Source organism: Caretta caretta, chromosome 2 (genome assembly GCF_965140235.1).
Source record: "Caretta caretta isolate rCarCar2 chromosome 2, rCarCar1.hap1, whole genome shotgun sequence".
Classification (NCBI taxonomy): domain Eukaryota; kingdom Metazoa; phylum Chordata; order Testudines; family Cheloniidae; genus Caretta; species Caretta caretta.
The window spans coordinates 15,035,765-15,053,161 of NC_134207.1; the positions used below are offsets into that span (position 1 = coordinate 15,035,765).

At 41.2% G+C, this 17,397-nt stretch overlaps 1 protein-coding gene across 4 annotated transcripts in view; it reads left to right on the forward strand.

The window, feature by feature from the left end:
- ZFAT (zinc finger and AT-hook domain containing) overlaps nucleotides 1–17,397 on the forward strand; it is a 232,878-nt gene that overhangs the window by 98,944 nt on the left and 116,537 nt on the right. For all 4 annotated transcript variants that reach the window (XM_048841712.2, XM_075124919.1, XM_048841711.2 and 1 more), the window contains one exon: nucleotides 11,173–11,343. In XM_048841712.2, coding sequence (XP_048697669.1) covers nucleotides 11,173–11,343 — 171 coding nt within the window. The remainder of the gene's footprint in view (nucleotides 1–11,172; nucleotides 11,344–17,397) is intronic.

A 17,397-nucleotide genomic window follows, 5' to 3' on the forward strand; every position in this document is an offset into this window, starting at 1 on the left:
TCCTATAATAAACTATATAAAGATTTATTAAACAGGAAAAGGAAACCAGAGAATTATTTAGAAAGTTAAAACAGGTAAACATAGATACACAGATGAGTTGCAATCTTACATTTAAAAAGGTAGTAAAAGCTGCTATAATCAGATTCTATATGTCCTTTAGGGCTAATTCAGGCTAAACTGCTGGGGATCTTTCTCTTATGCTGAGAAACATTTTGCCCCACAGAGTCCGAGCAGCACACAAATACCAACTTCCTTTTCTTTGTAGTTTTATCCCCCTTCTGCTGAGCTGAGCTGCAAACTCAGCTGATGGGAGGAGTCCACTTGCCTGACTCACTTTCACAGGGAGGAGAGCAGAACAACAGAAGTCTTTTGTCCTCTTGTTGATAGTATGTAGGGAGAGTCCAGTTGCAGAGTGCCACTGTCAAGGTTCCTCCCCCACTCTGAACTCTAGGGTACAGATGTGGGGACCTGCATGAAAAACCTCCTAAGCTTATCTTTACCAGCTTAGGTCAAAAACTTCCCCAAGGTACAAAATATTCCACCCGTTGTCCTTGGACTGGCCGCTACCACCACCAAACTAATACTGGTTACTGGGGAAGAGCTGTTTGGACGCGTCCTTCCCCCCAAAATACTTCCCAAAACCTTGCACCCCACTTCCTGGACAAGGTTTGGTAAAAAGCCTCACCAATTTGCCTAGGTGACTACAGACCCAGACCCTTGGATCTTAAGAACAATGAAAAATCCTCCCAACACTTGCACCCCCCCCCCCCTTTCCTGGGAAATGTTGGATAAAAAGCCTCACCAATTTGCATAGGTGACCACAGACCCAAACCCTTGGATCTGAGAACAATGAAAAAGCATTCAGTTTCTTACAAGAAGACTTTTAATAAAAATAGAAGTAAACAGAAATGAAGAAATCCCCCCTGTAAAATCAGGATGGTAGATATCTTACAGGGTAATTAGATTCAAAAACATAGAGAACCCCTCTAGGCAAAACCTTAAGTTACAAAAAAGATACACAGACAGAAATAGTTATTCTATTCAGCACAATTCTTTTCTCAGCCATTTAAAGAAATCATAATCTAACACATACCTAGCTAGATTACTTACTAAAAGTTCTAAGACTCCATTCCTGGTCTATCCCCAACAAAGACAGACTATAGACAGACACACAGACCCCTTGTTTCTCTCCCTCCTCCCAGCTTTTGAAAGTATCTTGTCTCCTCATTGGTCATTTTGGTCAGGTGCCAGCGAGGTTACCTTTAGCTTCTTAACCCTTTACAGGTGAGAGGAGCTTTCCCCTGGCCAGGAGGGATTTCAAAGGGGTTTACCCTTCCCTTTATATTTATGACAGCCACAATAGTCTTTCTGGTATCAAAAAATCTTTTGTTTTGGAAAGGGTGTAACACTTTTTATTGAAGATCAGCCCTTCTTACTAATTAATATCTCTCTCCTGTGTGGTGATTTACCTGGTCACAGAGGCTCACAATACAGCTGTTCAAATATTACCTGAGGGGTACAGATGTTGTGAGATTATAGAATGCCTGTGAGTTGCTGCATGCATCAAAGTCTAAACACTAAACACATTCTTATAATTCAAATCCTTTTTTTAACTATCTAACATGGAGGTGAGCCAGACTGTTCCAGCTACGTATTTGTCAGTGTTCAGTTGAGACATGGGGAGCTTGGCATGAACTGGCACTGGTCTGCCAGTGTCACAAACCCCAAAATTGTAATTCTAGGTGTTTGGAGCTGAAAAGTCTCCTTTTTGTTTGTAAGTAGTTGTTACTAAAAGCATAATTTTGTAAGGAGAGCTATGTGTTGACCTTTTGATATAATGAAAAGCATCAGTAGTTATACTGCACATGAGTTTTGAACATCAATCCTTTTACGTTTATTTGCTCAGTCAGTGATCCTTATGTTAGTGTATTATCATTTTTTCTGTTACAATACAAAACTGCAATATGAATAATAATTCTAGCCTTGTTATATTGTGTTCAACCAGCTGCAGATTTTAGGTCAGCAGCGGTGGGTGTGTATAGGAAGCAATGCCAAAATAGCAAAGTTTTGTGTTTTTGTAGCATGATGCAACAAAGTGCAGAAAGAAACTGATCACTTAGGGTGTGTCTACACAGCAAAGAAAAACCCGTGGCTGGCCCATTCCAGAAGACTTGGGCTGTCGGGCTGTTTCATTGCTGCGTAGACTTCTGGGCTTGGCTGGAGCCTGGGCTCTAAGCAACTGGTGGGAGGGTCTCAGAGCTCGGGCTCCAGCCTGAGCCTGGAATTCTACACAGCAACAAATCAGCCCCACAGCTCGAGCCCCACAAGCCCGAGTTGGCTGGCATGGGCCAGTTGTGGATTTTTCCTTAGACCCACCCTTAGTGTTTTTACAGCTAGGCTTGCCAGAGGCTGCATTGGCATGCCCTGCTGGTAGATGAGTTATAACTGGACCATGTTGCACAGGGCAGTATTGGTAAAGTATTCATGAGAACACTGATATAGTGGCAGATGTTAATTTGCAGTTAATATATAGGTCTTTGTAGAATATTTAAAATTCCTGCTTAGTTGTCATACAGTGAGTTCTCTGTGCAGTACAGTTCACATGCTAAAATGTATTGTGGTGAAACTCTGTGGGATCTGTTCTTCACTCAGTCCACTATCATAGCTGCTTTTACAGGTGTGAGCACTGAGAGAGATTTGGAGCTGTAGCTCACGTTGAGGAACTTAGACCTGTTGGAGGAGGGATAGCAAGAATATTGCTGCCAAAAAAGTTTTGTTATGTATTTCCAATTATTTTGTGTTTGTGATTAACATTTTATTAAGCTCAGAAGCATCTCTTCTCATTCTTGGCTAATCCCACATTATTTTTAGGCTGTACTCCCTGGATGTGCATGAAAGCAAAAAGGAATTTGCGTGCAGTGGTTTTAAGGGTTTTCAAACAGGAAATCTAAAAGTATTTTTATAGGTCATTTATCTAATGGTTGAATTATTGAGTGTTGTGTTTTATGTCATTTAATATGTGCTCGAAAACGCTGGAATAGAGCAAGTAGGGGTGCTGTGTCCATGCTAGGTAGCACAAGTACTTGCCTGCCTATCTCTGCAGGCTGCTGAAGGAGTGAGGAAACTGGGAGGAGCTGACCTTGGGGAATTAGGGAGGAGTAGAATGGCAGAGGAGTGGGGAGCTAGGAGGAGCTGGAAAGAAGCTAGGAAACAAGGTATGGGGAACTGAACCAGAGACATGGCTGTGGGATTCATTGGGAAGTTGGGAGATGCTGAACTGGAGAGCTGCCAGCTGTGTTGCTGGAGCAGAGATTGTTGATCTGTGGCTAAGGCCTTGTGTACACTGTGGCTTAGTTTTCACTGCCAAAAAGGTGTATGTTTACAGTGACATAACTATCTCACTGTGAAATCCTAGGGGAGACAAGGCACTGTAGCTTTTACTGTGATGTGGTTAGGCAGGCTCACCTATGAGAGGGGCATAGTGTTGACCTTGCCTGCTTATATCATGGTAAAAACTACCAAGTTGTGTCCACTAAGATTTTCCAGCAAGATAGCTAATACAGACAAACTGAAAAGCCACCGTTTTTGACACTGAAGACAAAGTCTAAGCTTTTAAGTTGACCTGCTAACTCGTACGAAAACTACAAACTGCTTTGTCTTCAATAAGATTTTAACTTGAATAAAGAACACACTTTTTGCACACTAAAGCCAAGGCATAAATGGAAGAATGGAGAAGAAGGGTTGTGGGAGGTGCAAGAAAACAAGTATCCTGTGGCTGTGTAGGTGAATGAGCATAGAGGTGTACACATGTAATTTAGGAGTATGTGGCTAGGTATAGAGAGGGAAGAGTAAGAGAACTTAGTAGAGGGTATAAAAGACTTTGGGGAGGGGAAAGAAAGGGAAATACTGAAATGGCACATATATATGCTAGGATGCAAACAAAACAGTGGAACTGAAGAATGGTGTAAATTAAGGAAGGAAAGAATTACTAAAGAGAGAAGAAAATATGAACTGAAGGAACTACAGTAGAACCTCAAAGATATGAAAAACAGAGTTACAGACTGACTGGTCAACCGGACACCATGTGGAATGGGAAGTAAGCAATCAGGCAGCAGCAGAGACAAACAAACAGTAAATACTATATTGTGCCTGTATTGCATCTTAAAGGTAGGCACATCTGCGCTGCCTGTCCCCGCCCACTACTCGCCACATGGAGGGCAGCCACTTACAGGTAGGAGGTGAAGATGCTGAATTTCACAGGCACAGCTGTGAGCCCTGGAGCAGGCAGAGGAGGATTAGTGCTGGGGATGGGTCTGCAGCTTTCCTGTAATCCGGGGCGCAGTTCCCTCCTGGGAAAGAAACTTCATGAGCTTCTGCTGGAACCTGGCCTGGAATGTTTGCTGCTGGAGCCCAAGTTCCTGCCTGCAGGCTCCACTCTGGAGGAGCAGCTCAGATTTAAAGGGCCCCAGCCTGCACCGGGTGCCCACTGATGCCATGGTGTCCCAGGGTGCCTCACTCATTACCCTTGCAGCCAGGGGGTAGAACCAGCTGCCTGTGCACACCCCCCCATCGCCGGGCAGCCACTTACAGGTAAGAGGTGAAGATGCTGAAGTTCGCAGGCACAGCAGTGAGCCCCCACTCTGAGCAGCCCTCCCTGAGGAGCATAAACGTCTTGTTCAGAGTTACGAACATTTCAGAGTCATGAACAATCTCCATTTCTGAGGTGTCCATAACTCTGAGGTTCTACTGTATACAATACAATTGGGAGGAAAGACACAAAGGTGTAATGTGATCTTGGGCATATGCCTAAGTTTAAGCATGTGCCCAAGTGCATGTAGGATCAGGGTCTTAATCCTGAGGTTAACTTTGCATTTAATTATGGAGTTAGAGTTGCTTTTGACTCCTACAGAACTGCAAGAAGTGTTGTTAGATATATACCTTTTAAAATATTGGCTGTGTTGATAATTTTAGGTAATTGCTTGGGATACATATTACCAGGATTTGTTTGATGTATTGGTATGTGTGCAGGTCCAGCCTTATGTAAAATGGCACCCTGGGCGAGGCTGTACGTGGAGCAGGGTTGGGGGGTGGAGCTTGGCTGGGGGCAGAGTGAGGCGGGGAAGCGGGGGCTAGGAGCAGGCGGGCGGAGTGGAGGTGCAGGTAGAGTGGGTGATGGGGGTGGACTGGGGCTGGAGGTGGAGCTGCGGGTGAAGCTGCAGGGAGGGGGATGGAGCAGAGATGCAAGCCGCGCAGAGAATGGGGGCGGAGCGGGGCTGGAGATGGACTGTGGCTGTGAGCTGAACGTGCCTCAGGGGCGGAGCCAGACAAGGGCAGCAGGGAGGGGGGATAGTTATTGTAATACCCTCTTGACAGCACAATCCCCCCCCCCCCCCATGGCGCCCACGTTGACTACTAAGGCTGGCCTTGTATGTATGTGTAAGTATATATAGAGATAATATACCTCTTTCTTTCTGCCAAGCAACAGCCCTGGACGAGTTTAATTTCAGTGAGTTTTTTCCCATATAAAATATTTTAAAATGGTTACAATTTGGTTAAAAAAAAATTCTGGACTGTTCCCATCGTATAATCACCGTGGCAGTCTAAAAGCATATTTTGTGATCTTATCTCAACCATGTTTTTTAAAATGAAGCTCTGTTGTAGCTTTGAAAAGTGTTGAGTGTTACGTGTTTGAGACAATTTTTTTGTGGTGCTTTAAATCAAAAGGTAGGGAAGTTGTCTTGTGGTTAGTGGAAGGGACTGGGAGACAGGAAACCTGGGTTCTGTGCCAGGGTATTCAACTTGCTGTATAACCTTGGGAAAGTCACTTAATCTACCCATGCCTTATGCTTGATCAGTAAAATGGAGATATTTTTCAGACATTAGCTAATTAAGCCTTACCACATCTCTGGGAGTTAGGAAAGTGCTTGAGATATTTGGAAGAATAATATGAAGACAAAGTATAGAAACAGCTTGTTTATAAATTGTATTTGTTACTTGCTTAGTTTGTAATGTTGGGTTTTTTGGAGGAAGGTTGTTTTTTGTTTTTGTTTTTGTTAATTCATTTTGGCAGTTTTTTCATTTAAAATTCTATTAAAATTTAGGTTTACGTCCCTTGAAGCTTTTTGATTATTAAAATAACACAGCTATCAAATATATTTAGCAAACTGAATACTTCTTAATATTTTTGGCTGATAGTCATATTATTTGTTTACCGACATAATTAATTTACGGTTTCTTTGATTCTCTGCATACTTAATTTCTGTCTAATTGCTCTGTTGACTTCCCACCTAATTAATTATCCACTGCTTAATCATTGATTCTGTGCAGACTTAATTGACTTATTGCTTATTTGATGCATTACACTTAATTGACTATTTAATTAATCTCCCTGTTTCTTCGCCACCTAATTAGCACCTGGTTGATCAACTGTCAGTTGCTTACTCATCACCTAATTGTTTAAGAACTATGATCAGCACGCTTATTCTCCTGCTGCCTGGACCGCGCCCTCCACCCTCTGCCCATTCTTCCTAACATTCTCCTTGTTTTCACTTCTCTACTCCAGTTTTATTGCCTTATATTTCCCTTCTTAATTCACATCCAGCCTCTGCATTCTACTCTCCTGGATATTCTGTATCCACAAAAAGAACAAGGAGTCCGGTGGCACCTTAAAGACTAGCACATTTATTTAGGCATAAGCTTTCGTGGGTAAAAAACCCAGATGCATCTGAAGAAGTGGGTTTTTTACCCACGAAAGCTTATGCCCAAATAAATTTGTTTGTCTCTAAGGTGCCACTGGACTCCTCATCATTCTACTCTGTGACATTTCCCCATTACCACAATCCACACTCTTCATTGCCACCCTTTCTGTCCTTTGGCTCCATATATTCCAACTTTTCCTTTACTTTATGGTGTTGGTACCCTTTTTATTATACCATGTCTGATATCATCTTGTAAGCTCCTTGGGAGAGACCCTGTTTTTTATTATTATTGCCAGACACTTATTTCACTTTTGGGTTTCTGTAAAATATATATATAATTTGACTGTTTGTTTATGCACTCATTAGTCTTCTGCTAGCAGCTGGTCACTCTTCCTCTAGCACTCTTGCTGTTAAGAGTGAGAGGGGAAAAAGATGACCCTAAAGACACTTACCCGGAAAATGTAAGAAGGGATGAGGAGGCAGTGGAAAGTGGGCCAATCAGTCAGTTTTTCCTTTCCCCAAAGATTCAGGAAGGGGAGAGCAGACCAAATGGAATCTGAGTATCAACTAGAAGATAAGACTCCAGAAAGTGAATGTCATCTGAATACTGGGGCATTCGTCTCTCTCTGGTAGCCACTGCATATTAACTTTTTCATTTTTGCTTAATGTTCATAGGTATTTTTACTCTGCATAGCACGAATCTTAAATACATATTTACATTTAGGAAGAACAGTTTTGACCTACTGAGTAAATAATATGCTTCATCTTATAAAATGAATACATATTAAGCAAGTAGAGTGGAATCTATTCAAGGAGCGTTTCTGTCACGTACGTAATATGCATTTTTAAAAATTGCCATAATATGTATGTGCCCAAGACTGCAGAATGGCTGGGAAGGAGCCATACTGATCTTTTGAAAACACATTATGTACTTTAAACAACAGCTTACATACATAATTTAATGAAACATAATTTTAAGAGTTTTCCTGCAACATATGATGTTCAAGGAGTTGTAGATGTATGCTCTGTGCATTAGTTTGAGAATAATACAACTATCTCCAAAGACAAAACGAGAGGATGCTGTCATTAAAAAAAAAAAACCAAAAAAACCCCAAAAACAAAACAAACAAAAATACCCCCGCAAGAGTAAAAATAATGCACACAAGTCCAGCAGCAGAGGGGAGGCTATCAAGTTTATTGCACTGAATGCAGCATGTATGATACTCCTGGGGGAATTTTGTGCCACTGCACAATGCAGAATTTTACACAAATTAATGTTTTTGGCCCACCATTTCCTTTCCATGACATAAATGGGCTGCAGTGCTACTGGCTACCACTAGGGTCCGCTGGACCCAGGAGAGTGCAGCTTGCACATAGAAGACATTGCCGGGGGGAGGGGGGGGAGATGGCGTGAGAGTAGAGAGTTCCTGGTAGCTGCAGTTACCCACATGCCCTGAGGGAAGGGAGATGGTGGTGGGCAGGAAACTCCACACAAGCCTGGGACCCAGCAACAGGCTGTTTCTCCCTCTGGATCCCTTTGTGGTAGGGGAATGGGTGTCTGGAATGGGGGTGGGGGTCACGGCTGGGCTCGGGGGGGCAGAAGGGGGTTGTTGTCTGGCCTGGGGAGCCAAGGGGGGAGGGAGGCTGGTGTCTGGGCTGGGGGACCACAGCTGGGCTTGGGGAGAGGGGGGGGGGGTGGCTGTCTGGCCTGGGTGGTCTACGTCTGGGCTCTGGAGGGGTGGGGGCTGCTTGTCTGGTCGGGGGGGGGGGGCTGTCGCTAGACTCAGGTGGAGGGGTTGTGGGTGTTTGACCCCCTGGCTGGGCTCAAAGGGCGGGGGGGGAGGAGGAGGGAGAGAAACAAGAACTAGGTTGTCGTAGGGGTTTCTTTAACTCTCTACTCCTGGGGGAGTTTTTCTATTTGTATTGTTACAGACGTACTTGCTAACAGGTATTTTGAAATAAATTACCAAAATAATTGAAACTGACGTGATTATGTAGTGTTATTTTGACAAATAAAATTTGCAGAATTTTAAAATATTGGGTACAGAATTTTTAATTTTTTGGCACAGAATTCCCCCAGGAGTAGTACAATTATTTGCCTTGTGGGCAGGTGTCATACGTGTGCATTTGTGCACGTAGCTCATGGCCCTAAGAGACTGAGTATGGGCTCCTGAGACCAAAGTGATGGAACTGGCAGAGTTATGGGAGACAGAGAAATACATAGGGGAGACTTTCTGGGACACAGCAGAGCAGTCCCACCCCAATCTGATGTTTTCTATGCTTTTGAAAAGGATGAAAGTCTTGGGGAAGGAGAACATCAAGCTAGAGTGGAGGGAAATGATCCCATAGTTGGGACCCTCCTTCCAGATGATTTTGTGGTATCCTCTCACACTGAGGATATCCCTCCAGGGGAGGGAACTCCTGTTATTAGGAAGAGCCAGGTAATAGTAATGTGGGATTCAGTTGTTAGAAATATGTATAGTTGGGTTTTTGATGACCAGGAGAAGCACATGGTGAATTGCCTGCTGGGTGCAAAGGTTGCAGACCTCTTGAGACATCTAGACAGGCTTATGTACAGTGCTGGGAAGGAACTGGTGGTCGTGGTACACGTAGGACCAGTGACATAGAGAGAGGTAGGAGAGCGGTCCTGGAAATCAATTTTAGGCTGCTAGATAAGAGATTAAAGTCCAGGACCTCCATGATAGCATTCTCTGAAATGCTTCCATTTCCATGCGCTGGGCCAGTTAGATAGGCAGAACTGCAGGTCTCAATGTGTGGATGAGACGATGGTGATCAGAGGAGGGATTTATGTTGATTAGGAAGTGGGAAACCTTTTGGGAAAGAGGAGCTGATACAGGAAGGCTGGGCTCCACCTAAACCAACATAGAACCAGATTGCTGGCATGTAAAGTTTAAAAGGTCATAGCTAGGTCCTTACCAAATTCAGGGTCCATTTTGGTCAATTTCATGGTCATAGGATTTTAAAAATAGTAAATTTCATGATTTCAGCTATTTAAATCTGAAATTTCCCGGTGTTGTAGTTTTAGGGGTCCTGACCCACAAAGGAGTTGTCAGGGAGGTTGCAAGGTTATTGTACGGGGAGTTGTGGCACTGCTTCCCTTACTTCTGTGCTGCTTCTGGCGGTGGTGCTGCCTTCAGAGTTGGGCAGCTGGAGAGCGGTGGCTACTGGCCGGGAGCCCAGCTCTGAAGGCAGAGCCGCTGCCAGCAGCAGTGCAGAAGTAAAGACAGCGTGGTATGGTATTGCCACCTTTACTTCTGAGCTGCTGCTTGCAGCCGACACTCTTCGGCCGCCCAGCCCTGAAGGCAGAAGCGCAGAAATAAGGGTGGCATGGTATGGCATTGCCATGCTTACTTCTGCTCTTCTAATGGCGGGCACTGCCTTCAGAGCTGGGCACCTGGCCAACAGTCGCCACTCTCCGGCCACCCAGCTCTGAAGGCAGTGTAGAAGTAAGGGTGACAATACCACAATTCCCTCTAAAATAACATTGTGACCCCCTGCAACTCCATTTTGGGTCAGGACCCCCAATTTGAGAAACTCTGGTCTCCCCCGAGAAATCAGTATAGTACAGGGTAAAAGCACACAAAAGACCAGATTTCACTGGGGGAGACTAGATTTCATGGTCCGTGATGTGTTTTTCATGGCCGTGAATTTGGTAGGGCCCTAGTCATAGAGGAATTTTTAAAATAACAGCTAGGGGAAAGCTGAGTGGTATGGAGAAGCTCATGAGATGATCAGTGGGACATGATAATACCAGGGTACAAAATATATAGGAATGACAGAGTAGGTCTCATGGGAGGTGGATGGGGAGTGACAACTGTATGTGAAAGAAAACAGAGTCAAATATGGTAAAAATCTGAAATGAATCACACAATACCATAGAGCTTGAAAAATGTACTGAACACCTACCAGTTGGAAGGTGAGATTTACTAGTTAGAGGCAGATACAAAGGATAAGTGAGTGGGAGATGAGGTCCAGGTGCATAAACCCGGTGTGACGCTCAGCTTCCCTTGCCATACAGAGCTGTTAACTGAGGGTAAGATGCTGGGATATTTATCAGGGTGCTGTTGCTGGAATCTGTTCAGGACGCCATCTTGTATCATCTTTTGACTAGTCGGTGTCTGATAAGCTTGAAGTGGAATCCCACAGTGATACTGAAAAAGAAAAGGAGCTTTTAATTCTTTTGCCCCTTGGAAAGTGTGTGTGTGTGTGTGTCCATCCATATCTCTCTCCTGGCTGTGAGGAGTTGGAGGGGAGGAAGTGTTCTCCTTTACTTTGCTCTTGACTTACCTAATGTTGTTTTCTATAAAAAATACTAATTTAAAACTATAATGTAGTCCTCCTCGCAGTTGATGATTAGCTGGTTTGGGTAAAAAAAAATAATCTGCGTGACTAGTAGGTTTTTAAGTAAACTGTTGATGTCAGAAATGTTAATGGTTCTCTCTCTATTTTTTAGGAATCAATTCCATCTTCATGTGTAAACTTTGTAACTTATTTTCACCGAATCAGTCAGAACTGTTGACTCATGTCTCTGAGAAGCATGCAGAAGATGGGATTAATGTGGATGACATTGTTATTCCTCTCAGACCACTTACAGCACCCGCAAATACAAGCAAAAGTGGAGAAGGTACTGGCACAAACTGACGGGGATGCAATTTCCAATTACCAATTTAATTTAAAAAAAAATGTGCTGTGATGACTAAACTGTATATAATTACATGATTTGTTTCTGTAGAGATCAGTTTTCATTACTTAAAACTGAGTTTTGTTCAGTACAAAATGGATAGGAAAAGGGACTTGGAAAAACTCAGCATGTGCTACAGGATGATTATATTGGTTTATTGATTTTAAATGTCAAGTGTTTCTCAGCCTTCTTCCTGAAGCTTTAATTTGGAGCTTTGTGACTAACATTGTCTAGCACTAACGGTGGAAACAGTTAAGATTGCCTAGACAATCAGCCAGCACATCAGGAAAAAAGCATCTGCAGACTTTGCCAAGGTAGCTGATTGAATGTTGCCTCAAGATGTCTGTCTAACTCTGTGTGATTTCCATTTCAGATATCATCACTCTATGCAAAGATGGAAATAGCATGATTCATAATTTATAATTGTGCATAGACACTAGTGCTATTAAATTAAGCCATCCAATAGTCAAAGGTTGAATTAGTTACACAAAATAATTATCATCAACTACCCATGGTAATAAATGTAATTTCCTCCACTGCTGAGAGTAATTGCAAATCTTTGTGATAATGTGGGGGTTAAAATAATTCAGATTTCATGATAGCACGTTCTTTCTTGAGCCCTAGCGGACAACTGTTTTATATTTTTGGCTAATCCTTTATTTTACAGAACTACCAAGATTTTGTGAATACCTGGTCATGTGACTGCTAAATTCTATCCAGAGTATATAAAAACATATTTTTTAAAAAACATACTGAAGCCAGTTTAAATAATACTTTTCATATCTATAGCATATGCATATGGTAGGTCTTCATTTACTAACTAGCAGTCTGGATTGATGGCTTTATAATTGGGTTAAATCTACACAGAATGAAGATCTCAGGCATGCGGAATACATCTTCCTTTGTCATAGTTTTGTTCCCAGTAACTCTTCACAAATTGTAGATAGTATCTCTGAACACAGTGAAACTTACTTCCATTTTACAATATATATGTATTTTTTAGTATTTAGTTTTGTGAACTTTTTTTTGCATGTGTGGCAGGGACAGTCTGCATTTTTTGTCTTGTAAGGAGCTAAACACACTGTCAGTGCTTAACAAATAATAAATAAATAAAGAGGTATCAGACTTATGCAGCTTTACTTAAGAAATGTTGCCATCACTACTTTGCATATCTAATTATGATGAAAACTAACAGCTGTGCTATTTTTTAAAGTTGTCTTCTCATAAAGCTGTCTGAATAATTCTTTTCTGTTAGCCTTAATTTGCTTTGTCTAGACCATATGGCTGCAGCTTTTTCAAATTACATATAACAACTCCTACCACCCATAAGAATATTTCAGTCTTATTAACTGAGTTCCCCACAACTTAAAGATTTTCAACCCATATAAGTATTTGCTCCTCTACGGTAGATAACACAAGCTTTTTGTTGTAGTTTTCAGTAGTCTGTTGGAAAATGTAGGATATTTATTGCACTCTTCACTGGAGTGAGGTAAGGGATTTTGTGGGAAATATTCCTTCATGACATTACATTTTCCTTTCCTGTAGTGAAATCTACAGTGGACAAGGGAGTGAACGTCTTTTTTCTTATAAAATTCTGCTCAGTCAGGCCTGATGTGCTTCTCTTCTGTGTACTTCAGCCAGGTTAATACTATAACAGATGTGACTGGGTATGACTGAGTGCTGGTCATCTAGAAATAACAATCTCTTTTAAGTGCTTGTTGAGTGATATACAACAACATTGTACTTTGCTAGACAGCGTGGTCTGCATTGTAAGAATAGGAAAAAGCCAAGGTTATTACAGGTGCCTGAGTTGGTGAATGTTGAGGTTTTATTGGAGCCCTCTCTGGAATACGTACCTTTTAGGAGTTCTATCTGAGGAATAATTAATGTTTTTGTAGCATTATGAAACTGTAAAATACTAGGTAAGTACTAAATATTATTATTATTATTGTTACTCCCTATCTCAATTTTATAAGATCTATATGCTTTCAGTAGTTAGATCATGCTGCCTTCAACAATTAGTTTTATCTTAACCATTTTTATCTTCAGTAATACTGATTTTACATTTTTATATCATTTCTTGTTCAAATGGGTCCCAATACCCTGTGACAAATGTTGCTACTGATAATACAGATTACTCATAAATATTGCTATGTCCAACACTGAAGTACAGACATCTCTGATGTGGAAAGTGGCAGCCATTTAAGTAAGCCTGCATGACAGATTAGGATACACTGCTTCTTTTGAATGCAACATCCTCTCTAAACTTATCTTTAAGGCCACCATCTTCTAGCTCAGTAGTTCTCAAACTTTTGTATTGGTGACCCCTTTCACGTAGCAAGCCTCCGAGTGCGACCCCCCCCCCTTTTAAATTAAAAACAATTTTTTATATATTTAACACCATTATAAATGCTGGTTGCAAAGCGGAGTTTGGGTTGGAGGCTGACAGCTCATGACCCCCCCATGTAATAACCTCATGACACCCTGAGGGGTCCCAACCCCCAGTTTGAGAACCCTTGTCTAGCTCTATGGGAGAGGTATCGTGTATGTATTTGCTGGTGCTGTGGGGCCTCTGTTCTTCTGCAAATATAAATATTAAGTTATAAGAACAAGACAAGCTTTTCCAATTGAAACTCCAGGGGAAATTTAGATGAGGCAGAACACATACTGCCCACGTTGAAATTTGGCCGGGATTCTTGAGTTAACACTAATAAACTTACAAAAAGTGCAGTGCAATCTTCTTCTAGCAAAAGGTCAGGGCCTCTTATTTTTTGTCTCATTTGAAAGACACCCTCTGCCCTTCTAACACCATGCTAAGGTGTTTGTTCATACCAACTCAAGAAAGAATGCCATCTCATGAATCACCAGGATCGTTTTCTACTCTACCTAACCCTGGTTAGGCTGAGATCCTTGAACTGCCACTGCATCAGCATGGTTGGTGGTATAAGGGGATGCAGGTTCAGATTGTCACTACATAATCTACATATTACATAGGATTGAAAGAGGGGTGAGAGGTAGAGAGACAGAAGGAATGAAGAATAAACTGATGCACCTAAAATGTACCATCTTTTCATCCATTCATTAAACTGTCCCCCACAGAATAAAAAAACAAACCCAAATCTTTTCTCCCAAGACTTGTGCTCTCTGATGCACAACTGATTTTTCATTAAACTTTTCTGTTAAGTTGTATGGTACCATGTAATTCTGTGCTAAAATACACGTCTATGTACAAATTTGCCACATATATGTAGTCAGCCGCATAGCCAGGTGGAGGGAACAGGGGGAGCAATCCAAAAAAGAGGAGCCACCCGCTGCAGCGCTTTTACTCACCCGGCGGCAGGTCCTCACTTGCTCTGGGTGTCTTTGGGGGCACTGAAGGTCCTGCTGCTGAGGTGCCGCCGAAGACCTGGAGCGCTGCCGGGTGAGTACATCCAAAATATTTCACTATTGAGTGGGTTGGGGGTGGGGGCAGGGCTAGTCTTGGAGGTAGTCAGGAGGTCATGTTGGTGTCTCTGGATTATTTATTGCAATACAACACAAATAATTCCTGGACTTTTTACAGTGCTCTGTATAATATGAGTCTGTACTAGGGAAACTTCAAGGGAATAATTCTAAAAATAATTTTTCTGAACAATAACACAAGGGGATCATCAATAGACATATTTTGGACAGCACTGTACACATGTTCTGAATTTTTTCAGGTTTCAGAGTAGCAGCCGTGTTAGTCTGTGTTCGCAAAAAGAAAAGGAGGACTTGTGGCACCTTAGAGACTAACAAATTTATTTGAGCATAAGCTTTCGTGAGCTACAGCTCACTTCATCGGATGCATTCATTCAATTTTTTCAGACAGTTGATGATCATTAAATTGACTCATTTTAAGAAGCCTGTGTGAATAATTTCTGGAAAACAGCAGTCTAAAAATAGTTTTATGTAGTTTATTCCATTAGTCTCTTTTTAAGTGTCGTCATTTTTTTTTTTTTTTGGTCTGTGGGGATTTAATTATATATCATGGAATGTCTTCCCAACATGTTCTCGTCTGCATCCAATACTGATCAGCATGAAGATTGCTATGGAGAAGCTTGTGGTGCAGGGTAGAAATAATCAGAAATAGCTATGGATTTTTAATGAGATATTATTGGGGGTATTTTAAGGGATGCCATTGTCTTGATTTTTTTAAAAAAATTACTAATTTAAAAATGTTCCAATTTCTCATTGAACACCCTTTAAATAATATGTCCTGATTTTAAACAAATAAAATGTTAAATGATCTCTCTGTTCCCCTGTTGATAAGTATCTTTTATGGCAAGGGTTAAAACTTGACTGACCTTTATGCTGTTGGTAGAATGCAACTGACTCTACATAAAGTGATGTCAAATGCACAGAGGAAAAAGAAGATTTTCTATTTTTGTTTTTATTTGTTATAGCAATGTCGATGTAGGTTCAATATTATGAATGGTAGAGGGCCAGTGTGGTCAGAGAGGCATTTGGAATTTTTGTCTAAGTGACTGCAGCATTATTCAACATCACACTTAGAAAAAATAACTCATACTGCGTAACTGTTTGAAATACAGCCTTTTCAGGAAACAGTAAAGTGGAACGGGAGAAGAGGAAAGCTTTTACAGACATCTAAAGCCTCTCAGAATTTCCAGGTCATGATTAATTCATTTAAACCAAAATTTGTGTGAGCTCTCATGTTCCAGGGTATTCTGCTACCAAGAAATTATCAACAAGCCCCATAAAAATATTTTTTTATTTCTCTGCAAATCAAGCCCTTGATGCGGAAGGGACGTTGAAGCGTCATTTTGAGGGAGAGTGCTTGACCTTACCCACAAACTCCTTGACTCATGTATCAAATCATTACCTTGAAGGCAGTCCTGCATTCCAGAGGCAGGAACTACTACCAGACCTCTAAAGAGTTAGACTACTTAGTATCTTAACTGTTATTTCATTTTTTTAAAGTAAATGTAAATTTAAAGAAAGCAGAGAGAATAAAATACATCTCTTAAAATGTTAGTCATCCAAGAAGAGTTGTTCCTCTTCTACCTACTGCTTGTCTCACTTGATTTCTTTTTGGATAACATGCTTAATAAGGTTTTGTATAGTATCCTGAAGGTGGTGACTGTTATGGAAGAACAGTAAAATCCTTATGGAAAGAGAGAAATGTAGCTTTATTAACATATTAAATCTCTGGACTTACTTATTTCATAGTAACCTGAGCTTTATCCAAATCTATACTCGGTGTGTTAGGTTTGTCACATTAGGCCCATGAAGACCTTTTTATCAATAGATACAAGGAGAAATCTCTTTTTTTTTTTTTTTTTTTGGGTGGCATGTTAACGTGTTTAACTCAAGGGGCCAAATATTGATTGCTACACTTGTCTCAACTGACATGACCATTAAAGGTTGTGTGTGGAGGTACATGGAAAATTTTGAGGGCCTCCAAACTGCCTGTCTTTTCTTGACGTCATTTTTAATTATTGGAAAAGCTATATTTTCACTTGATTTGGATAACCTAAACCTTCAGAACACAGATGGTCAAGGGCTGTTGAAGGTAATGTGCAAGAGTAATTTTTTGTCCTATTTACAAGGAGGTTTTCTGGGCTGTGCTTAACATCTAATGCTTGAGGTACTCAGTGAAAACTTTACTGTATTCCTTAAACAGTCAAAACTGCAACTAGACACAATGTTTTCCTCTTCCCTTGAAAATAGTAAAATGATTACTGCTACCCTGTATTTCCTTCCTGCTCATTTGGATTTTGAATAAGATGCCTCCTTTTCCTTCCATAATTTCTTGTTCTTTCTTTCCCTCTTCTCTTCCCCCACTCTCTCCCATTCTATGTGACTTCATTTATTAATTATTTTTCATATGGCCTAGATTAACCTACTTCATGAGATTTTTGCCCCATGTGTTTGAAAATCATCATGACTGTCCTTTTAGCATCTCCTTTTTATGTCATTTAAGAATTTTACATTTACATGTCAGTCTCAATTTTTCAC